The sequence below is a fragment of the Lactuca saligna genome, chromosome 9 (genome assembly GCF_052625555.1).
Source record: "Lactuca saligna cultivar CGN05327 chromosome 9, ASM5262555v1, whole genome shotgun sequence".
Lineage (NCBI taxonomy): Eukaryota > Viridiplantae > Streptophyta > Magnoliopsida > Asterales > Asteraceae > Lactuca > Lactuca saligna.
The window spans coordinates 14,516,860-14,542,863 of record NC_136425.1 but is presented as its reverse complement, the minus strand read 5'-3'; the positions used below and the strand labels follow the sequence as shown (position 1 = coordinate 14,542,863).

At 31.9% G+C, this 26,004-nt stretch overlaps 2 protein-coding genes across 3 annotated transcripts; both read right to left on the bottom strand.

Moving 5' to 3' along the window:
• Positions 1-8,014: 8,014 nt before the first annotated feature.
• LOC145017998 (putative ribosomal RNA-processing protein 12) lies at positions 8,015-15,150 on the bottom strand. Of its 2 annotated transcripts, none has more exons than XM_078975941.1 (19): positions 14,922-15,150; positions 13,432-13,981; positions 12,928-13,348; positions 12,252-12,461; positions 12,087-12,172; positions 11,807-12,017; positions 11,547-11,731; positions 11,286-11,474; positions 10,959-11,165; positions 10,842-10,883; positions 10,634-10,768; positions 10,479-10,547; positions 9,342-9,440; positions 9,011-9,175; positions 8,833-8,934; positions 8,698-8,757; positions 8,555-8,623; positions 8,308-8,409; positions 8,015-8,240 (listed from the first exon to the last, which is right to left on the bottom strand). In XM_078975941.1, the coding sequence occupies exons 2-19, from the start codon at positions 13,930-13,932 to the stop codon at positions 8,130-8,132; spliced, it is 2,964 nt and encodes a 987-aa protein (XP_078832067.1). In that variant the 5' UTR covers positions 13,933-13,981; positions 14,922-15,150; the 3' UTR covers positions 8,015-8,129. The 2 variants fall into 2 exon arrangements, with proteins under 2 accessions (XP_078832067.1, XP_078832068.1); XM_078975942.1 differs by having other exon boundaries at positions 14,933-15,150.
• Positions 15,151-15,464: 314 nt separating this feature from the next.
• On the bottom strand, positions 15,465-18,029 carry LOC145016016 (uncharacterized). Its single transcript, XM_078974459.1, has one exon. The coding sequence runs from the start codon at positions 18,027-18,029 to the stop codon at positions 15,465-15,467; it is 2,565 nt and encodes an 854-aa protein (XP_078830585.1).
• Between the last annotated feature and the right edge of the window lie 7,975 nt (positions 18,030-26,004).

Below are 26,004 nucleotides of genomic sequence, written 5' to 3'. Positions count from 1 at the left end.
TCATTAAAAAGTAGGTTTTTAAAAAAATATATATATTTTAACCCTTCAAAATTATATATTTTTACTCATCAAAAAAATTTGCCCCCCTTAAAAAGTTATAAAATTTTTTTGCCCCCTCTTCGGAAAATTCTTGGGTCCGCCCACTGCTCATCAAGCTTGTGGTCTTCGGTCTGACTTGGAACAATCCCTCAAGGACAATGCATCATTGTTTGTGAAGATCGGTAAGCATTAATCTCTTATATTAATTTTAAAATATTCTATTTTGATTTTTTTAAAACTATATTTCCTGTATTTTATGCAGCAAGAGAAGATAAACTGAATGCTGGGAATAGATCTGTTGTGAATAAGTTTGAATCTGAGCTCACACAAGACATTAAATCTCTCAGCAAAATCAACAACTTGAATGCATTGAAAAGTTTTGTCATACTTTCATTAACATTAATGATAAGGTCAGTTGTTGACTCAAAAAAGAAAGTCGCTTTGACTTTTGACTTTTGATTGCTTATAAGTTTTTTATGTTTTTAAGCTGTCAATGACTTGAAAAAGAAAGTTTGTGGTTCAAAAGCATTGTATGTTTCTCACCTTGAGGCACTGCAAAATGTTGTGGTTTTACATAAAGCATACTCTAATGCAAATTTGGAGGAGGTTTTATCTTTGACTTCATCTAATGCTTTTTGTGTTGAAAAAGTAAGTACTTTTAATCAATATTTTAAATCCATAATTATTGGTAAGAACTAAGAAGTCAACATATTGACCACATTTGTTTTGTCTGAATCAGTTATTAGCTGAAGAAGCATCTGAAGGACTTTCTATCTTTGATGAACTTCACGGCTCTTTATCAACTCAACAAGGAGAAACGGCACATTTTGCTAGAGAGCTTCGACAGGTCTGTTTTTATATATATATATATATATATATATATATATATATATATATATATATATATATATATATATATATATATATATATATATATATATATATATATATATATATATATATATATGAGAGTTTATTTCTATCATCTAATATTTTTTTCTTTAAACTTTTTCAGAGATTTAATGTCAGTTTTGGACATACTACGGATATATCCAACTTCATCAACGAATTCTTTGATAAGTTAATTTCAGAAAGCATACGAGGTATTATATATAATACTAATAGATGATTATTCATCATTGAATCCAAATGTGATACAAAAACTCATATATCATAGTTCGTAACATAACATTTAAAAAAATGTATTTTTCTCCAGGAGCATGCGAAATCTGATGCTGAGAAACTTATTGCTGATGTAACTAGTTTGCTTTTTTTCTTAGTGCAAGATACAGCAATACAGATAATGCACTTTATTTTCTACCCATAATAACAATGTACATTGCTATTATAGGTATACAATAAAGTACATTGCTATTATCGTTGGTTTGCCCTTTTTATTTGTTTTTTTTTATTCTATGAATTGATGGTTGAGCGTACAGGTGGACACTAGGCTAGCTACAATTAATCAAAGAAACTGCGACTGGAAGCAAGAAAATTTCGGATGGATAGGTGTCATCGTTTGAGAGGATCACATCAGATGCAAAAAGAAAATGGCAAGAAATAAATAATCTATTTTTGAGTTTTATACGTTTATTTGAAAACCAAATCACTAACCATTTTCTTCTTCTTTTTTTTTATTATTATAATTTTCAGTTTTGATACGGCTGAATCGGCTCTACAACATTCTAGAAAAACACACGATTTGGTTATTGAAATGGGAAAAAAACACGTGACAGAAGTCAACTCCCTTGTCACACGTGGATTTGATAGTAATGAACAGCATGATGCTGAGATTAGTTCTTTAAGGGCCACTGCTGAACATGATGTCCTGGAGAACAGTGAGAATATTTCAACGCAGTTTAATGGGTGGTGGTAACGTTATGTAATGTTGGGAAACTAATGAGATGTTTGTATTAGTTTTTATTTGGTTGAATTATGATATGCTAAATTGTGCATACTTTGGACAAGAAACTCGAACCATGTAAAATATGGACTGGCGTGTTAAGGAAAAAGAGTCCAAGAGTTATGTGTTGTAAGATTTATGCTAAAACATTTTTTACCTCCAACCATACACTATAAGGTTACATTAAAAACATATTTTAATATTATAAATTCTAGTAGAATAATTGTAATAGTTTTTAAACAAGACATTTCATTCTAATCTTTTTTAAACAAAAATGTTCAAAAATTTGCAAAAATAGGTATTAATTTCGCAGTGTCTTTTGTGAAATTGCGATGTCAATTTGAGAAAATATGATATGATAAGTTAACGATTAGTTTACAATAAAATTTATGACCATTTGGGGGATGACATCTATAAACATATTGTATTTTGACCATTTCGGAGATCGTTCCATCTAGAAATGTTAAGCTATGAGTTTTAGGAAACTAATGAGATGTTTGTATTAATTTTAATTTGGTTGAATTATATTATAGTAGATTTTCCATACTTTGCACAAAGAATGGAAGCGTGTAAAATATGGATTGATGTGTTAAGGAAAAAGAGTCAAGAAGTTATGTGTTGTAAAATTTATGCTAAAACATTTTTTTAACTCCATCACAACTCCTAGGTCTATGGATGATTGTGATGGTTGTGGTCAAGAGTCTGTGGAGGTTCTTATGTACTTGAAGACAAAGGACTCGATAATGCTTCGTCATCCTCAACCCTAGATTTCTTTTATTGTGCTGGTGAAGGCATCAAGGGACAACACTGGGGAAGTTTCACCGGTTAGAAAATGAATAAGGTGACTACAATAGGGTGCATCAATATCTTATTGAATTAATCTTAATCTCAACTTTGGCCGATTGCACTCCTAATTTTATTGTTACAATTATATATTTAACTTATAATGTATATATGACATACATAAAATAATAACATTGTTGTCAAACACATCATCGTCATGTTGAGTCAAGTACATTTATGCTATATTTTTATCGTAAATAGGACAAAAGGTACTTAAAATGCTTTGAATTGTTACTTTGCAGATTATTAATGTTGGATGAAAAGGAGCTAAAATGGAGCCAGAAGCTGGATTGGATCGAAGATTACTAAATAGTGCGAGATGCATCGCATCCCTTTATCAAATGTGCCGCGTCCACGAGGATTACTTGGAGGATACGTGAAATTTTCTAGACGCGACACACCCACTTAATTAACGCGTCGCGTTTGACGGGTCAACAATTTCCTTATAAATGGAGGTATTATCTTTAACCTATTTATCCATCAACCCTAATACCACACCTTGGTCGACACGAAACCTCTGAACAAACATTTTGAGAGTCTAGAAGGCGTCCAAAGGCCCGTTAAGCTTATATGGAATAAAGATTTGAAGGATCGGAGAGTAGAAACGTTTGGGAATTCATATGATTTGCTTTATGACCATGTTTAACCCTTTGCTTTGTTCTTAGATGTAGATGAGACCTTGAGATTTTGGTTTGATTTTCTATGCTGGATTTTAATAATTATTTAATTTATTGTGTCAAGTTTGATAAAACTCCGTTTGTGTTAAAGGTTGTTCAATGTTACCTATTGTTGACTTTATGTGGTTAGAGGACCATGTTTTCTTGAATCATAATATTTTTAAGGACATTAAATATGTTATGACTAGCGATCGACCAAATCCTAGGGTTAGGTCAAGAAGGCATGAACTTTATTTCTTTATGATCATAGGGTTAGAATCTGACCAAGAGACTCAACAACATTAGGAATCGATGAATAATGAAGTAATATCCATTGCATGCATAGAAATCAACCATAACTTAAGGTGTAGTCAAGTTTGAGTCAAAGTACCTGAAGTCATTTGTTTCTAATAAATTTATCTTTGTTTTGATTTATGTTTTTTTTTGAAAGAGCTATGTTGGATTTTAATAATTATTTAATTTATTGTGTCAAGTTTGATAAAACTCCGTTTGTGTTAAAGGTTGTTCAATGTTACTTATTGTTGACTTTATGTGGTTAGAGGACCATTTGTTTTGATTTATGTTTGCTTTATTTGAGTTTAATAATCAATTCTCCCCTCTTTATCATCAGTGTGTTCCCATTGGGTGGTTCGACACCCGTTCTTACCAGCTCTATACTATGATATGATTGGGTCACACTTACCCAGTTATGTTGTAGTTAATTTTAAATATATTTGGTTTTATAAATTTAAAAACGTGATTTGTACACATCAAGTTTTTGGCTTTTGTCAGGGGTTGATTCACATCCCATCGTACATCCTCCCAAATCATCCGCTTTAGCGGCTCCCGAGCTTGCATATGTAGTATCAATCTACCTTGATGATGTAGAAAAATCATTCTCGATAGCAAGGGAAACATCTCCCAAATCCATATCAAACAAACAAATCAACAAGTAAAATAAATTAGTTTTTATACTTTCAAATATAAAAAACTAACAAATTAATTAAAAAAAAGGTATAACAAAATACTTTTTATATTAAATAAAAATTCAAAATCATACTTGGTATGAGAAAAGAAAACTAGAGACGTCTATGAGTCTATAAATCAATCCGACAAAAAACACAAACCCAAATCAATTTAACAAATATATTATAGGTTAACCTAAAATTTTCCAAGAACACCGCAAAAAGCTCTAAAAATACATAACAAAACCCCTAAACTATACAAACTGAGATACATTTTCTTTTTGCGATTTTTTTATTTCATTGGTGTGGAAATGGTAAAGAATGTGAGGGAGGGAGTTGGTCGTGAGGGAGAGGTTGCTAGTGGAAGGGAGGTAGTTACGGTGAGGTCGTTAGTGGAGTGGAGATGATAAGGTTGCTGATGGAAGTAAAGGTTGTGGTGGGGATGTGTTCGAAATATGGGTGTGTGAGATCTTTTTATTTTATAATTGTATTAAAATAAATGTTTAAGAATGTAAAAAACAAATCAAAATGATATAATAATAAATTCATGTTTAGGAGAGACCAAATCTACTAAAAAAACTTTTTTTTGGATGTTCAACGCAAATTTGAAACACAAGAGGGGCCAAATTTATTTTATATGAACCGATTAATTTTATAAACCACAAAATGCGATCTATAATTTTTTCAAAGGTTTAGCAAAATCTACAATTCTCACCTGATGATACGACCCCAACTACAACATCCCCACCTTCACCTGCAACACAAATCCCAATTGAAATACTTCTAGCTCGTTTCCGTGAATAAAGTAGAAATTAACCCTAGTCTTCATTACTTCTTGTTGTTTGCATCATGTAGGAGACCACGTTCTTCATAGGAATGGGTCATAGTCACGTTTCTTCTTTTTAGGTCATGTTTCCATGTTTTCTAGCATAAATAGTTCTATTTATGCATTGCATTGTAATTTCTTTTGGGATATGATTAAGAAAATTGTTTCAAGCTGCTGTGTTCTTCTCTTGATTTCTAGGAGATTAGCCATCTCAAAAAAGGCTTCTATCCATTTGTTACGATCCCACATCAGCCGAGAGTAAAATAAGTTGGTGACTTATAAGTCTAAGTATCTCCTACAAGCCGACTTTTAGAAGTGAGTTCTACACTTGGGCTCATAGCATGATATGGGCCTAATATGTGATGTGTCCGTATCGGTACGAGTCAAAATGGACAGAATGTAGTTATAATACAGTTAAAACTAGGGGTGTTCGCGGTGTGGTTTGGTGTGGTTTATCCTCAAAACCGCAAACCGCATCGCATATGCGGTTTGTTATTTTCGGGAACCGCAGACCGCACTGCAAAGGTAATAAACTGCGTTATGCGGTGCGGTTTTGTGCGGGCGGTTTTGTGGTTTTTGTGCGGTTTCATAAACATAAATATTAAATTTAGATTTAAACATAATAATTGTGTGGTGCTTTATATTCTATGAAGAAAAGATTAATTGCCTGTATAAACATCTTCTTTATGCATAATATCAAAATATTTTACAATATTTTAAAATTATAATATGAACTTATGATACTGTAAACACATATTTTTGATATAGTTGGCTTCCCATTTTGACTCATGTTTATCGATCGAAATCTCATAAACATTATTAAGGGTATCAAAAGTGGTAAACATCTAGCGTGTTGTGTGTGTGTGTGTGTGTATATATATATATATATATATATATATATATATATATATATATAGATTCAGGTTCATTTGAGACCATTCAAATTTTGTGAGACCGTAAGACCAAATCTAAAAATAATTTTAAAATGCAAAATAAATGGAAAAATCCAAAAAAAAAATATTTTAAATATTATTTTCAGAACTTGAATTAACTAAAAAAAATCTCGTTTTTTTTTTTTAAAATACGTGAAATATTCTAATAGAATATTACACTGACATATTCTAAAAAATAATTTTAAAATGCAAAATAAATGGAAAATCTAAAAATTCTTTTTTTAAATATTATTTTCGGAACTTGAATTAACTAAAAAAAATTTAAAAAAAAATCTTATTTTCTTTGAAAAATACGTGAAATTCTCTTAATAGAATATTACACTGTACATATTCTAAAAAATAATTTTAAAATGCAAAATAAATGGAAAAATCAAAAAATTCTTTTTTTAAATATTATTTTCGGAACTTGAATTAACTAAAAAAATAAAAAATAAAATAAAATTAATAAAAAAATACGTCTCACGGTCTCACAAAATTAGGTCGTTTCACATGAACCTAACCCTATATATATATATATATATATATATATATATATATATATATATATATATATATATATATATATATATATATATATATATATATATATATATATATATATATATATATGGTATGTTGCAGTGCGGTTTGAACCGCGGTTTGGTAACTATAAACCGCAAACCACACCGCATAGTGCGGTTTATGAAAACTACAAACTGTGCCACGAGCGTCCAAAACAGCAATATACGGTGCGGTGTGGTGCGGTGCGGACGGTTTATGCGGTTTGTTGCACACCCCTAGTTAAAACCATAAGGTTTCTAGCCCAACGATATCACACGCTGGCCTCCTTTCTCGAGGTCGAGGGTTTAAGTAGTGGTAGACTTGCCAGGGTAACACATTGGAAAATTTTGCATCATGCTAGAAATTTTCTCAAAAAAATCTCACTTTTTCCAAAAAATTTGAGCATTACAGTCAATCAATGAGTCAAAGTGTTGTTTGGGACATAGATGGATGACCTCTAAAAGATTTGATCATCTCTAACAGTAATAAGCGATTTAGGTAGTATTTTTTTTTAAAATAATAAGTCTTTAAATAAATGGTTACCATTTTAAATGCTCTTAGAAACACAAAATATGAAACTAAACCTTATTTAAATTGGATCGGGCTGCCTACAAATCCAATTTCGGCATAATTGTATTTCTACTCTTTGCTAGCATCTAGCTAGGACTGTTCATTATTTGGATAAAACCGAATTGTCAAATTTGACAATTTGGATCGGACTATTTGGTTCGGATATTCGGATTTTTGGATTGGTTTTTAGCAAAACCGAATTATTATTTTGGATTTCGGATTGGTTTTGGTTTTTAAAATAAAAACCGAATAGTCCAAAAAAACCGAATTGCAATTTATTATTTTATTCTTTTTAATATATATCTTTAATAATTTATAAATTTACTAAATTATTCTTTTAGTATATCAAAAATTTTCATCTATTATAATACTTTAATATGTACTTATAAAAAAAATTGTCTATAAAGTAGTAAACTATAATATATTTTTCTTGATAGTTATTTATAAGTTTTAGTTCACAACTAATTAAACAATATCTTTTAGTTTATATTATAGAGTAAGTTAATATTAAAGTTATATATTTGTTGAAATATCTTGATTCTTGAAAACCGAATTGTAAAAAACGATCCAACCGAATTATAATTTGGTTGGATCGGATCGGATTTGAATTTAATTTGGACTATTTGGATCTACGTTTTGAAAATCGAAATTAATTTGGATTCACTTGATCGGATCGGATTAAACCAATCCATCCAAACGAACACCCCTACATCTAGCTATGCTAAAGAAAATTTTGCCATTTAAATTATCAGCATTCAACATGGAATTCTGTTTTGTTTCAAAACTTTGATAGATGTATAAATCTTGAAAGATTGCCATTTGATTTCAGCCTCGTTATGTTCCCAACTGTTGTCTACAGCAAAAGCCTTCTTCTTGAGATGACACAAACATAGAAGTAATTAGTGCCTCGTTCGCCTTGCCTTCTTCGGGGGAACTTGGAGCACTCTGTAATTTAACAACTCATGAATACAACATTTCATGCATAAAATCAATTTGTAGATGTGATTGTTACCTCCAAACATATCCTAAAACCTAGGCGGTATTTCTCAGGTACAAGAGATTCAACTGATGCAGAACCACATTTTTGCACAATATTTTCAAAAATTTCATTCACCTGTAATTGTAAAAACATGAGTACATGCATACATATATATATATATATATATATATATATATATATATATATATATATATATATATATATATATATATATATATATATATACGTCGTGTGTATCTATCTATAATTTAACACATACATTTGCTTTGAAATCATGTTGAGGTGATCTGCTTGTTTCCTTGCCTTCTTCCAGGGAAGTTGTACAAATCTGTAATTTAACAACTCGTGAATACAACAACATTTTATGCATAAAATCAAATGGTGATGTGATTCATTTGTTACCTCAAACACATTCCTAAAATCACCACGTTCCAGCAGCAAAATCTCCGGAAGGTCACTCACCTGTAACATGATAATAATCATGAGTATGTCATACATAGATACATCATGTGAGTGAATCCATAATTTAACACATACAAATGACCAAGATTGAAGTCCATTCAGAATATCACATAGGACCATCTTCAGTTCTGCCACTTCAAGGCTCAAAACCAGCATCTTTAGAAACCATAAAACAGCCTGACAACCATATATAAACTAAATTAGATTGATCAATAGTAGAAACTCTAAAGCTAAGATAAGAAATAGTACTTACTTCTGCAACTTGTATGTCTTCTTCCCTATCCAGCAACTCAAGGATTTCTGGCACAAGATCGGGCTTCAATTCGCAGATTTTTGAGTCGTTGGATAACATAATAGACAATGCAAGGATTGCACCACTTGTAATGCAAGGAGAAAACCCAAAGAGATACCCCATCATCTGAAAAGTTGAAAATATGAATAAAAGAATGTTTTCATTTCAGAAACTAAGAAAGAAAGTCTAATATATATATATATATATATATATATATATATATATATATATATATATATATATATATATATATATATATATATATATATATTGAGTGGTAAGAATACCTTACCATGGTGATGAATTTATAATAAGTTTCTGGTTTGGATTGCATGATGGAACTTGTATCTAGAAGAATGTCATGTGCCACTTCTCTCCTATCCTCCTTGTCCTGTAGATCAAAAGTAGATTATATTATACAACTAGGTTACTATTTAATCATACAATTGATAATTAATACAAAATAAATAAGCCATTTTTAACCAAAATATGTGTATAAAGTACACTGCACAATAATCCAACCAAACATGTTAAGAGACACATACATGCAAAACAGAAACATGGCAATGTTTTTTAACCAAAATATGTGTAAAAAGTACAATGAAAGTTTCCATCAAGTTTATCTTTCAGTTACACATAAAAAGTATAAAAATCATAATAAGTAGGTTTGCAAATTTATGTTATTTTAGGGTAGAAAGGAAAAAAAGTGACTGTAAATATACTTTATAAAATCCTATAACTAACAGATTAGAAGTCACTTAATATTCCTATCAATTAAAGCAGTGTACTTTGAAAGTACACTGTTATTTTAGGGTATAAAGGAAAAAGTCACTAAATTTTGTTTTATAAAATCCTAAAGTAACAGATTAGAAGTTGGTTAACATTATTGTCAACTATAGCAATGTACATTGCTATTTTAGGGTAGATAGGATAAAAAGTCATATATTAGAAAGGAAAAATGGGGGTAAACCTGCATCTGTTGAAGATGAAAAGGATTCAGGAAAAACAAATTAACAGATTAGAAGTCACTTAGGATTTATTAAGTATGCTATATGTTTATTAACTTTGTGGTAGTCAACAAAATGCAGTTTAGGAAAATAAATTTGCATCAGGTTATGTGGTATGTGTATGATAACATAATAAGCTCATAATAATTTTTTTGAAGGGCCCACTTTGTGCAATCAAAACACTCAAAAATATATATAAGTTTGTCAATTCAATTTTATAAGTTTTTCTTACTGTTTCTTTTCAACTAAAGATTGACCACTGTAAATTATAGCAATGTACTTTCAAAGTACATTGCTATTTTTTTAGATAGAAAAGATTAAAGTCAATAAAAAACCAAAATATAATGTTGCACAGTTTGGATAGAACAGAGATAGATTATAAGAACAAACAACTTAATGAAATGAATAAAGGTAGATCTTACATCTTTTAGTGTCACAATGATTTCATTGAGCACCCAAACGCCATACTTGTTCTCTCCATCACAAGTTCTCTACAGAAGAAATTCATTAGCAAACAAAACTATTAGAGGCAATTTGACATGATATATAAATAAATCACACTAAAAGAGAATATAACCTCGAATGAGTGAAATAGCAAGGTCTTTAAGCACAAAAACCTCCATCTAAATGAAATTATATCGACAGGGGACTTCAAATCACGTAACAAATCCACAAGTTGCTCGAATCTTGAAGACATGAACTCAAAAGATTCCTGAATATTTAAAGCAAAAACAAAAATGAGACATATTATCTAAAAGAATAAGTAGTAATGGTGTGGTCCTTACCAAAAGTATGTAAAGATTGGCATACGCTTCCTCATCATCTTCCTACATAAAAATAAGGGTATATAAGGTTTGATAGTATGATTCTAAAAATGCTAAAAACATAAAAAACAAACAAACCTTCAAACAATCCCCTATACAGCAGTATATAAAATCTATTGGATCCATTCCAACATCAGCAACAATTGCTGATGCTAGTTCATGTATCAGACCTATGTTGGCATTTTTCTGATCAGAAACATCCGGCTTCACTCTTTCAAGAGATGAAATAAAAATTGCCTTTGATGTTGGGAATTCAGCGATATTTGCTAAGCATCCAATTGTTTCCTGTGAATGTGTATTATATATATATATATATATATATATATATATATATATATATATGAAGTCAGAAACCAGGGAGTAAATAAATAAAATTTGGTGAATTTACGAAATTATGATAATGACCTTTAGAAAAGAACGTTTCTCAGGCGACACCTGAAAGAAAACATTGGTAAAAGCCTTCAATAATGCCTCTGACCATGATGCCATAACCTTGATGTTTCTCTCTGCGTTTTCTTTTTCAATTCCCATATCTATAACTCCGGAACTTCCAGGGAAACTCAAACTTAAGCTCATGTTTTGCTTCACAAGACACTACAGAAAAGGGAAAAAAATAGTTAAAAAGAAGCATCTAGAATAAAAATATAAATTAGAATTATTTATTACCTGCAGTGCAATAGCAATGCTCTCAAGCATAGAGGCATTTTCTTTGATGTTTGGAATTAAAATCTCAGCCAAGGACCCAAAACTTTCCTCCAAATCATATGGATAGCGACAAAAAGAAGGTAGTAATTCCCAACAAGTACGTGAAAGGGACTGCATCTGCTTTCTTTTTACTGCCATCTTTTTACCTTGAAAAAAAAAACTTATGTCATTATAAAATCCAAAACCGTTATACACAGTTTGAGGGGGTAGCACTACCCTACCTCTTTTACACGCTTTTCTGAAGGATTCAGATAGAGGCACTATAGTTCTGATGAAAAACCGCACATGTGAATATATGACATACTCCTTATAGATAGGTAACAACCAAGTATTTGAGCAAGTCTGCTCATTTGCATCAAACGAGAGAGGATACAATGTGTGTATTTTATCGGGGCCCATAACCATTACGGCAGACCCGATACACTGCTCAAACTGTAAATATCAAATATCAATATTATGTTAAAAAAAACAAAACATAAATGTCAATGATAAACAACTTACATGTTTTACATCACAAGTAGATGCATCTGACATAAAACCAACAGTCTTCATAAAAATCCTGTCCATGTAGATAAAAGAGTCTAACCCTACATATCACAAATATAACACAAAGATTAGTAACAAGTGCTTAATGACGCATACAACTAAGCTAGTAAACGGCCATACCAAGATGGAGAAATAAAGCAGAGATGACACTCAAAGAATGTTCATTTGGATAGGTCCTCAGAACTTCTAAAAGTGAATCACATAAGCATCTCACTAGATTTGATTGCTCAGATTCAGCATTAAGTCCCACTTCACTGAAAAGTACACGGGAAAACATTTCTTTTAAGATATTTGAAGCCCTTGCAGCAGTAGCCTCACATATCAAAAGACCTAAAAGCACATTCAAAATAATATAATCAGATAACTAATCATATCGTTATCCTGACCTATATAGATCTATTTCCCTAACAAACTTGTCTAACTAACAGAATTATTCCCTTCCACGTGGCTTGGTCCTCCTTTTGTAAACTATCAGACTCAACAACTTGTTCCTTATCATATTCATAGCTTGATTTTAGCTTAATATATCTATCATTGTAATTAGAAAGCATAAACTTCTGTAAATAGCATTGGCATTTAGCAAACTAAATAAGGAATTAACAAAATTACAATTGGCATTATTCCCATAATAAATATAGTGATGTGACAATTAAATGAAAATGGAAAACACCATAAATTGACAAGTAGCAAAAATAATTCTAAAATTCTCAGATAATGACGTGTCAAATTCAATGAGAATGTGCCATTTGTCAAAAATGATCTTTATTTACTAGGGTAGATTAGGGTAGATGTCTACCTGTTATAGACTGAATGAGTATGGAATAATCACTTTTCCATTTGTCTGAAATCTTCACGGTCTTTACAAATATAAGTTCGGATTCAGATTCAATGAGAGCAAGTATCTCCTCCATTACATCTAAAACATACAATGTTGAAAACTTGGCAGTCATACACTTTTGTAATTCTAGTATGACTTCCTGCATGTCTTCTGGTTTTGTTAAAAAAGGAATGAAACGTTTCAACAGATCTAACATGTGAAGAGCCTTCAAGTGTTCACATTTTGATCCTTCATCATCTTTAGATCCATCTGCTTTCTCAACTGCCAAGATATAGTTTCTAAATGTATCTAACACCAATTTGGTTGCACTTTCTTTGATAATAGAATTTTGGAAACACTTGAAGACCTTCAAAACACAATGTTCAGCACATTTTCTAACCTGCACATTTGGCATTAAACAATCTACTATTATAAATATTGATTATTGTCACAAATTCACAATATAGGAAAGAGACAATATACCTTTTCATTTTTGTTATCTACTGCATACTTGATAAACGTCTGGAAACTTAATTTCACAATATCCCAATCTCCTAAATCACAAATCTCCAGCAATACCCTCAAACACTCCATAAATCTTAAAACCCGCAAACTCACAAACTCAACCTCCAAACATTTAACCACAATCTCGACAGCCTCAGCCGCCTTAGACATGGATATAGACTTCTCAGGAACCATAGTCAACACAAATGTCAAAAACGAAGACATTCCAGACATTGCATCAGCATTAAAGGTTGAATTAGAGAGGGTATGAGAATATGAGGAATCATAGAGGGCGTCAATGATGTTAACGAAGTAATTGAGCGGAGTGACGGGCAAAGATTTAGATTTTATCATACATTGGGTATAGGCAGCAGCTGCGTAGAGCTGGCGGTGATGAGGTGAGCGGGATTTCTTGTAACGGTCGGCAATATGTTCAAGAATATCAGATTCGCCGGTTAATGAGGTAGTGGATTGCTCCATGAATGAATTCTTGTGGCCGTCGTTTTTTCTTAGGGCTGTTTGTCAAGATCTGAAAAATTAAGAGGAAACAAATATTTGACATTGAATGTTGAGATATAAATGACAACAAACTTGCAACCTACTTTTCAAAGTATGTTGCAACCTACAAATCCAAATTCAACAAGGAAACAAATAAACACTTTAATCATTTATATAGAAACTCCATATCAAATCCATCACCAACTTTTCAAAGTATGTTGCTAGAATCGATAATTTATCAAAATCTCCAATTGTTATCACTTGTATAAACTACAATATTAACCAACCAAATTACCCTTCTGTATTATTTTTTAGTGAATTCAAATACTTGTTTATATAAAAACCGAAACAATTTCTTAAATAATTATTAAAAAAACCTAAACATCATATAAAATCCAAATTGAACATACATCAAAATGAACACAAATCCAAATAAAACATAAATATTTTCAAATCCTAAAAATTATATTGAAATCCAAATAAACCCTACAAGCACATCAGCACATATGATATGAGCTGTGATTTTAGAAAAAAAAAATAAGCATCAGATCAGATTTTCGTGTCCATACATTACCAAATCAGATTTCAACATTAATACATCAAGAAAAGATATTTCAGGAAAAAAATGACCAAAACAGCCCTGATATTGCATTTGCCATCTCTACTCAAAGGATATGTAATCAAAATTCCTCAATTCCAAATTGAAATCATCAATCTTTATGTCAATTTAGTGTCACTTTAAATAAAAACATGCTTCCTGAAAACAATTTGAGTAAAACAGAACAGAGGAGCAATTTGTGTGAACGACACATTTGACAATGGAGATTTCAGCAAAAAAATAACCAAATGCCAGCAACAATTACAGATTCATTATCGATTTCAGCAAGAAAACATTGATTTCACCCGGAAATCGTCGATTTCATCGTATTTGGGGAGAGAGAAAAAAGGAAAAAATAAAAAACGATACATACGTGAAGCCGACCTCTGATGTGCGACAGTGGCGACGTATGCTTGGGAGGCTGGCACCGAAGGTATGGGAGGGTGGCGCCGGAGATCCGAAGGGCAGCGATGGCAGCGGCTGACGGAGGTGGAGCCTATGGCGGCAAAAGATTGCAGGTAATCGGAGTGTGTTGGGAGGGAAGAGGGGTCGGTCGTATGAAATAGAAAAGAGAAGAGGGAAGTCGCGTAGGGCAAAATTGGAAGACACGCCTCTTTTTCTTTTCAGATGGTAACAAACAGGGTCGGTCCTAGACAATTTGGGCCCGGGGCCAAAGCAAAATTCGGGGCCCTCATAATGTTTTTTTTTAATAAAAAAAAGAGGACGGTACCTCCAAAAATTTTATTAATTAAAAAAAATAATACAATTGAAGGCTGGGGACTTCCCACCTATGGAAAAAAAGACTTCGGGACAGGCCCCATAAGCCAAACAACCTAACAACTATTAATACAAAACAATAAATAAAAAAAACCAAAACATGCTCTAAACCAAAATACATAAACATATCAAAGAAAAACTAAAGAAATTTACATTTACGAGCTTTTTTAGATGCAAAGTCATCAATTATAGAATCAAGTTCAATATTATCCAACAAATCTTTTTCAATGCATAACATAACCAAACCATTTAATCTTTCTTGTGACATTGATGATCTCAAATAATTTTTTAATAATTTTAGTTTTGAAAAATTTCTTTCTGCTGATGCTACAGTAACTGGTACGGTTAATAAGATTCTATATGCAATACAAACATTTGGATAACAATCTTTACCTTTGACAAACTCTAAAATTTCAACCGATGACATAACAACATTTGGCAAAGTTTTTTGTAATACTTTAAGTTCCGTCAAAAATTCATTTAAATCCACATCACATAAGTTATTATGAGTAAACTTATTTACAAAAACAGCACAACTTTTTTTAAGTTCAATATCATCCAATGATTTTAACCTTTTTGAATCATATAAAAATCCAAAAATGTTTTCAAAGTTTGTTAATTGCTCAAATCTACTCTCTAATGATGCAATTGCCACATCAACAATATATATAAAATACTCGATTCTAAATGATTCTTCCGGTGATAGTAATTCATCTTCACAATTAATTTCATCAAATTGTTTTTTTCTAGTAACTTGGCGTTTTTTTGGGAATATAGGTTCAACTTCCATATCCAATGCAATGGCCTTAGCATTATCAATACTAATGGCATAACCTTCATTTCTATAATTTTTAAAAAATGTTATCATATTTTTTAATAGATCAATTGTGGCATCAATACATATAGTTTTGGTTTGCATTTTCTTACTAACTTTATTTATAGCAAATAAAATATCATACCAAATTACCATACCAAGTAAAAAGTCATAACTTTCAATAGCATTAACTAAACTTTCAGCTTCACTTTTAGACTTTGCATCATCACATGATGAACTTAATTCTATCAAGGCATCCCTTATATGAGGAGCTTGAAACCTAATGGCTTTTACACTTTTTATTCTACTCTCCCAACGTGTATTAGATAAAGATTTTACCGTTAAGTTAGGGACTTTATCAAGTAATATTGACCATCTTTTGGTTGAACTAGAAAATAATACAAAAATGCGTTGCAAAACTCCAAAAAAAGAAATCGCTTTGGCACAAGAATGAGCCATATCACTAACCGTGAGGGTAAGACTATGACAAGCACATGGCATAAACAATGCTTTTGGATTAATTTCAAGTAATCGTTTTTGAACACCTTGGTGTTTTCCTTTCATGTTAGAACCATTATCATAACCTTGTCCTCTTACATCATCAATATTAAGACCATAAGATTTAATTGCATTTAATAACTCATTAAATAGTCCTAAACCCGATGTATTTTCTACCTTTAAAAATTCTAAAAAAAAATCTTCAACTTTTATTTTATTATTAGACATGTTCACACATCGAATAACAAGAGTCATTTGTTCTTGATGGCTAACATCGGGGGTGCAATCAAGAATAACAGAAAAATATTTTGATTCTTTTATAATAGTAATTATAGAATTTCTAACATCATTAGCTAAAATAGAAATGATTTCATTTTGAATTTTGTGTCCTAAATAATGAAGATGAGTTTGATGATTTTCTATGTGTCTAACATGTTCTTGCATTATAACATCAAATTCTGCCATCATTTGAATTGCTCCCAAAAAATTACCATTAGATTCTTGAAAAAGTTTTTCGTTACAACCTCGAAAAGCCAAATTATATTTTGCCAAATATTTAATGACAGCAATTATTCTTTTTAAAACTTGTCTCCAACGTTCTTTTTCAGTTAAAACTTTATTTTGCAAATCTTTATCAATTGTTTTATTCTTATCAAATCTTGCTATTAGTTCATCCCAAGAATCCATACAAAAAAGATGTTGGGAACTATTTTCATGTTCTTTAAGTCTATCAAAAAGATGTTTCCAATCATTAAATCCATCATTTGCTAAAGAAATTTTATTAACATAATTATTAGGTTTAAACAATTTACAACAAAAACAAAACACTTTATCAACTTTTTTTGAGTAAATTAACCATTTTCGATCTATTGTGTCACCATTACTTAACTTTCTAGTATAAGAAGCATAAGAAAAATGTCTAGATAGATTATCTTTAGGATACACAAAATTTGATTCTCTTATTGGCCCTTTTTCAATCAAAATATCTCTTAAGTTATTATCAAGATTATCCCAATTACTAGGATCATATATATCTAAAGGTGGAATAAATTGTTCATTGTTATCATTCATGACATTTTCATTCTCATTCTCATTTGAAATGTTAACATTTTCATTATTGACATTAACATCTTCATTATTAATCTTTTCATCATCAAAATCAACATTTTCATTTGAAACTTTTTCTTGAGAAAAATTTTCATTCATAACATTATCTTGCTCATTAAAAATAGTTTCATGTGTGAGATTATCTTGTTCATTTACTTGTACATCAGCAGAACTATTTTTTTTTAAAAACCTGTGCATAGACCCTTTTTGAGTTTTATTATCTTGTTCAATTTTTTGTTTTTTCTTTCTTTTTTCACTTCCAGACATATACTTTCTAGGATGCATATTCAATAGAGTGATAAGAGGCAATGATGCAAACAAACAACAAGCACACAGTGACACAGATAACAAATAATAGAAGATTAGAGTTCGTGTTGTTTGTACCTACTGTTGACTGCTAATGCTGGTAAACTGTTGATGCTGTGAGCTTTTAAATAACCTCTAAGCAGCAACTGGAAGTGGTAAGCTGCTGATTCTCAATCCTCAGATTCTACATAGCATAAAATTATGAATATTAGATTCATAAAAAATTAGAAAATCATAGATAAATAAGAAATTTGAATGCTAGAAATTAGAACAATAGAACTTACAGATAAAATTGGACTTCAAAATCGAAAAATGAACTTCAAAATCGAACTTCAAAATCGAAAAATGAACTTCGTCTGTGAGGACTGAGGACTCACGACTCAGTCAATGGTCACAAGTCCGTGAATCTGTCACAGACTCACAGTCTCACAATTGAACTTCAAAATCGAAAAATGATCGGTAGAAATCGTGATTCGTGATTACCGAGAAAGAAGCGAAGGAGAAGAAGCACTGAATCGCCAAATTGGAAATTAGAAAAGTGAGAATTGGGGAATAAATAACAGATCGATCATCGATTCTAATCATTCAATTGAAATCGAAGAAGAAATATAAGAACCTGATTATTATTACGACCGTTGCAACGATTGATTAACTTAGAATCCGGAGAAACGTTTCGATTCCATAGCCGATCTTAATTGCGCCTTGGAAGTCGGCATCTGTAGCAGTCTCGCTCTCAGCACAGTCGTTCCCCATTCCGCTTTCCTCTGATTCCTCCCGCTGTCGCGCTTTCAGCTTTCTTTTTGGACTTTTGTTGGCGCTGATAAGAATTAAGAAACATTGGGCTTCAACAATCAGAGTCCATTAAGCTTAAACCTAATGGGCTAATACTATACAATTAATATAAAACATATAAAATGGGGGCCCTATAGCATTTGGGGGCCCGGGGCGGTCGCCCAGCTAGCCCAGGCCCATGGGCCGGCCCTGATCCGGAGAAACGTTTCGATTCCATAGCCGATCTTAATTGCGCCTTGGAAGTCGGCATCTGTAGCAGTCTCGCTCTCAGCACAGTCGTTCCCCATTCCGCTTTCCTCTGATTCCTCCCGCTGTCGCGCTTTCAGCTTTCTTTTTGGACTTTTGTTGGCGCTGATAAGAATTAAGAAACATTGGGCTTCAACAATCAGAGTCCATTAAGCTTAAACCTAATGGGCTAATACTATACAATTAATATAAAACATATAAAATGGGGGCCCTATAGCATTTGGGGGCCCGGGGCGGTCGCCCAGCTAGCCCAGGCCCATGGGCCGGCCCTGGTAACAAAACGGTCTCAATCTTACGGATCTACCAAAGTGGTATTAAAATGCAAACAAACCCAAGTTTGAATCCATACTGGAATATTATCTAGACTAATGGCCATGTTTATTATGAGATGAATGATCTTAACTATGACTACATCTCATGTTGAATCCACGCATCTAACTTTACATTTAGGACTTCGCAATCTAGCATTGCACTTACAATTCCCAAAGTCCCAACAAAGAGTCTTACATCATCTAACAAAATTAGTTAAGGTAACTAACTAAGGGGTTGTTTGATAGTTGCTAACTGGATTAGAGCTGACTGGGTTAGAAGTTCTGATTAAGTTAACTTCTGATTGAAACTTATTGTTTGATTCTACATCTTACTGACCGTGCTAAATGACTGTATTACCCTCAAACAATATTTTTATAATAATTCCTTTATAATTTACCATTTAATTAATAACATTACATTTTTTCTATAAAACATTCAACATGAGTAAAAAAAATAAAAAAATTAAAGATATATAATTTTTGTATGGACTATTGGCTTGATATACACATGCAATTTTATAATTGATCGAATGATTTCACCACAACAATTTTGCAGATCTGTACATAAATGATAATTTCATCCATTTTAGAATAACAAAAACACAACTATTCTATCACATATATATACAATGAGAATACGTATGTAATTGTGCAAATATGTAATTTAGAAAAAGTAAAAGTATAATGACGATAAAGTATTCAAACCACTAAAATATATATTAGACGGTTGAAAACCTTAGTGGACCAATAATTAATACCACATTCTAAAAAAGTCTTTGCTTTGATGCACAAGAGAATTACATGGACAAAAATAACAAAAAGTAAATAAATCAAAAGCAAAAAACATGAAGGGAATCACTCCTTGTCTGGGATCAACACAACCGAACCCGTTGGTTTTCAACTCTCAAGAGCAATGTGAGATTGGGTTGCTTGAGACAAAGGATACTTGTGATTAACATGAACCTTTAATACTCCCTTTTTAGCATTAGAATACAAGGCTTCAACAACTATAAGCAGATCTCGACTCAATTACCTGCGATGTATCCGACTCTAAAGCATGACATGCCTGAATGCAAAAATCAAAATGGTTTCAGATTTTACTAAGGATTACATAGCCTAAATATGACATAAAGAGGCAGTAATGATCCCATAGTACATGAATATCAAAATTGGCCATAAGTTATGCAAAGACTCAATTGGAAATTATTTGTACAATGCACTCAACTAACCAATTGGAATATATTTGCACAATACCGACTTTGAAATTATCTATACAATTCATCCAACTCATCAATACATCAATACTCTTGAGTATTCTTTGTTCAACTAGTCTTTTACTTCACAATAGGCAAGAAGTCAAAATCTTATACAAATTTCATGAATCTCGAATAATGCAAAGTTTATGAAACCATTTACTAAAATATGTGATGTTAATAGAAAAGAAGCATACCAAGAAGAATGTATATGAGAAATAACTAAAAAGGAAAGCAACCCTCTTGATATTCGACCTCCATTGATAGTACTTGTTCATGGATATATGTCATATTTCAGAAAATAATAATAATAATAATAATAATAATAATAATAAGATAAATTGATTTCATGTCCGATTTCAGATCATACAAGTGCAGCAAGATGCTAATTTCATATATGATTTCTTGTCAGATTTCATAGTCATATAATTTAAAAAAAAAAAAAAAAAAAAAAAAAAAAAAAAAAAAAAACTAAAAAAAAGAACGCAACTTACTATCGAGATGTAGAGGCTGGAAATCTGGCGATGATGAAGAGCATATAGAGCAAGCTGAAAAAAGAGGACGATGGAGGGTAGAGGCTTGGCAATTTTCCCTTTGAGCAATGAGAGACAGAGCAAGAGAATGGAGCAAAATGGAGGCGCGTTTTTTTCTAAGGGTTAGAAGCCGGATAAAGCATTAAATCTTCCGGTCAGCCTCTTCCTGACCGAATCAATATATTTGACCAGGTCAGATATAATTTTCCCTTTATCAAACAGGCTGACTGGACTGAGTCGGTCAAAAGAACTGACCAGACCCAGTCAGTTGTATATCAAAAACGCCCATAATTTCCCCTTTATCAAACAGGCTGACTGGACTGAGTCGGTCAAAAGAACTGACCAGACCTAGTCAGTTGTATATCAAACAGGCCCTAACTAATCACTTAACCAAACCATGGTTCTCACCAAACAAATATCTTAAATATGGTAACTAATAAACAAGAGACTAACGGAAACAGACGACACTAACGACTATTACATCAGGATCATGGAACACAATCTGCTTCTATACAACAAAAGACCCACGATACTTTCCACCAGAAATACATATGAAATATGGATTACAATGATACGTTTTTTGTAAATAAAAAATTCTAACATGATGTGGTAATGTACATAGGATTACGAGGCAACATGAAATACCCCTGTAAGAAGTGATACTGATGTCCCAAGTAAAACGAGCATAGAATCCCTTTGAGCAATGCCAATGGAGAGCTTAATGGAAGAATTCAGGGAAAATCATTCATTTGAAGGAAAGGATTCCAAGATTTTTCCTGCTACTACTACACGCCCACCATTGGCACAAATCAATTGAAAATTCCTATTTTTTCATGTACAAAATCTTGTTGTTTCTGTATATGATCAAAATATATCCCTGCTTGGGATTTAATGGGTTTTATATTAAAATCAAAGGTGGTAAGAAAATCCAGGAAAACTATGATGTAATTTAGGGATTTTTGTTGATTTGGGGAGAATATGTACTTCATTTTTTCTTATATTGTAATGTTATGGGGAAGAGTGTGGTAATGTTTACTATTGGATACATTTCTTATATCACGATTAATGTTTATGTTTGGTGTTTTAAAGATATGTACTATGTATGTATCTATACACTCATTGTTCCAAAATCATGTTTTGAGTGACAAGCAAATAGCCAAATAGATGATTTTTGGAAATGTTAAGATGTGATTGTAATTTAATTTTTACAATAAAAATTTCATTTTTAAACCAGGATAAACATCCAAAATCCAATTTGAAAACATAATATGTAAACCATTGTTTCAAAATGATCATAAGGTTAAAAGATGTTAATTAGAAAAAGCAACGCAAGTAAATAACAATAAAACATCGATGAGAATGTATAGCCACGCTGCACCCTTTCTTCAAACAATCTGAAAAATATTAAACTTAATAATGCAAGCATAAAGCATAGTGAGTTCTCTAGTATACAACATATTTCACCATACATACAATGCATACAAGCAAAAACTCTCGATTCAAAAGCCGATCCACCATCATCCCCATCCAAAATACAATTAACATACATAACAAAGATTGGCACCTTGCCATCAAATCATGCTGACTCTCAAACATCAATTATCACTGACTCTCAGCCGTCATACCTTCATCGACTCTTAGCCGACATACAACCATCGACTCTCAATCAAGCCATAAATATACCGAGCCTATTACTAATACTGACGATTGCCTTGAAAATTCGTACTCATACGTAGTCGAGAAATAAGATAGACAATCGAACTAATAATCCTACCTGAGAACAACAAACAAGAACCATGCATAAATCCATATTAACAGTTCTCAACTATGAATTTTAAACTACATATCACCCTTATGGCATTCGCTCAACGATCGACCAATACTACTAATAACTCAACCAAACATGACACAAGTAGGAATGGAAAAAAAATCCCCATATCCGATGGGGAACCCGAAACCCTCACTCGCACCCGCTTTGACCGGGGAATCCCCAAGTTGACCTGGGGAGGATGGGAATGGGTAATCCCTAAATTAAAAAGCGGGGATGAGGATACCCCTAGTCCCCGACCCTATAGCCGTCCCCGGTAGATATTAATATATAAAAGTAATACAAAACATATATATTTGTAGTCAAATTTCAATATCTAATTTTTGATCCAACTAACCAAACTCATTAGTAATTACTTGGTTGAAATTATATTTTTCCTTACATGTTTATCTATTTTAACCTTGTGTGCGTGCGTGCGTGTGTGTGTGTGTGTGTGTGTGTGTATATATATAGGGTTAGGTTATATTGTTTCTAGTAACTATTGTGTGCCAGAATGCACAGATCTGGACCATCGGATGAAATATAATCAAAGGTCATGATCTGAGGGTCTATGATAGTAGAATAGGATAACATATACCATATAATCACACAAATTTCAACATAAGGGCATTTTAGTCAATTAACCTATATTAAAAAAGGAAATTTTCGGATTTTTAGGGATAATTAATTCCTTTATTTTTAAAAATCTGAATATTTTAAATTAATTCAAAATTAAAAATTCGATTTTATTCTGTCAGAATGTTAGAATGTTAACCATAAACTAGTAAATATATTTTTCGATTTTATTCTGTCAGAATGACATAATGCCAACTATAAACTAGTAAATACATTCTAAAAAGAATACACAAAATCAATTCTTGAACTAATAATATACCAAATAATTACATTGTATGATTGTGATTCATTGAATAATAACAACATTCTGAAAGAAAAAAGAAAAAAAAAAACATCACAATCTAACAAAAACACTAATCTATTCTGATAGAATATTATTTTTTAGCAACATTTTATACATTGTAGCATAACACATTCTGGTATAATACACTCTCATTCTCTATGTTTTCTTCCTTCTCCACATTAATGTTAGCCTCTTCAAAACCTAAATCCACAAAGAAAACATAATCAAGATTCAAAAATTAAAAAATTCAATGCATTCTAAGAGAATAAAAACTATAAATTCTGATAGAATGTACTTGTTGTTGACAATTATTCTCAAACATTCTAACAGAATACATTTATATAAAATAAATTCTAATAGAATACATTACATAATTCAAGAATTGTGATTGTATATAGAATTCAATAGCTGTGATTGAGTCATCAACACACATATGCATTCATTCCCAGTCATGAATTCAAGAAACAAACACACATTTACATTATCGATTTAGAAATATGAACACCAATTTTGAGTTTTTCGAAACAAAATCCAACTTATGACTGTGAAGTGCAAGTTGTATCAGAATATTTCTTCAATCGAACAGAAATAAACCATTGAAGAAATCGAATTTAATAAGATGATGAACACAATCTCGATCTTGAAAAAAAATCGAGATAAAATCAATCTCGATTGAGGTAAATAATTTCCAGTTATATCCCCTAGTTGTTGGATTACCGGACCAAAGAAAGAAGAACAGGAGGATGCCGAAGGATACCTCCATCCAAGTACCTGCAATCGTCGGGATTTCCTGACCGTTTGCTCCTCGCTTCTCATTCGTGTTCATAGACCCCACAACAGCGCCACCGCTCCTCCGCATCCCCTTCTTCAGCCTCATCGACCCCAGAATCCATCATCGATTGCGAGACGAGAGTATGTGCTCCCTTTTGGATCTGTCGATTGTAGAAGAAGAAGTAAAATCGGTGATGGTGATGGTGTTGATGTCGATGATGAAGTGTTCGGCCGCAAACATATCTAGGTCAAATATATTTAGTTTAATTCCTTAATTGAATGACTAGTTTATTTCCTTAATTGAATGACTAGTTTATTTCCTTAATTGAATGCTTTCAATTAAATAATTTCCTTAAATAAAAGTACAAGAGATCCAAAATACCCTTTAATGATTTATTTAATTATTTATTATTTCTTGAATTCTCATTGGTGCATTTAGGCACACAATAGTTATTAAAAACATTTGAACCTAGCTATATATATATATATATATATATATATATATATATATATATATATATATATATATATATAAAACAAATTACTGAAATTGTCCTGTGATTTGATAAAAATTACGTGTTTGGTTCCTAACTTTCTTTTGCATTCGGACCGTCCCTATTATTTTGATTTGTTACGTTTTTCGTCTCTTACAGACATAAAAAGATTATATTACCCTTGATCATTTCTTCTTTGTAATTTATTTAATTTTAACCTATTAAAAAATATTATTAAAATTAAAAAACATGGGTCCCTCGCCCCATTATCTCTTCCCCCTAATCTACCAACACCCTCGTATGTCTCACATTAATCTCTCCATCCCATCTTCTCTCTTCTCACCGGAAAACACTTCTGCCTTTGGACCGTCGGTGAAGGCCACAATGACGACACCGGTAGCAAGTGAGTTTGATGAAGAAAATGAAGTATCCAAGAGCAAGCCTTCAATTTCCTGCCACAGCAAAGCTTAGATCTGGGTTTTCTCTAGAAACCATCCAGATTCCGACTGCCCTCCATCTAGAAACCTACAACACCCTCCATTGAAACTGATGACACCATCCCTCTGTAACCACAAATGTAAACTTGAATTTGAGCCACCACCACCATCCAGAAATTAGTGTAATTCTGAAATCGGTTCACCTCTTTACTCCACCCTCTCTCTAAAAGTGAATTGTTGCAAAAAAAATGGAGCTTGGGGGCTTTCTACGCTAAAGAAAGAGGTTGACAATAAACAAAGTTAGGGCTCGTTGTTGGATGGAAATCAAAAGAAAATTGTTGATTGTGGTCGTCAATGGCAGAAGTGGGTGGTGGTGGCTTTCAGGTTCCAG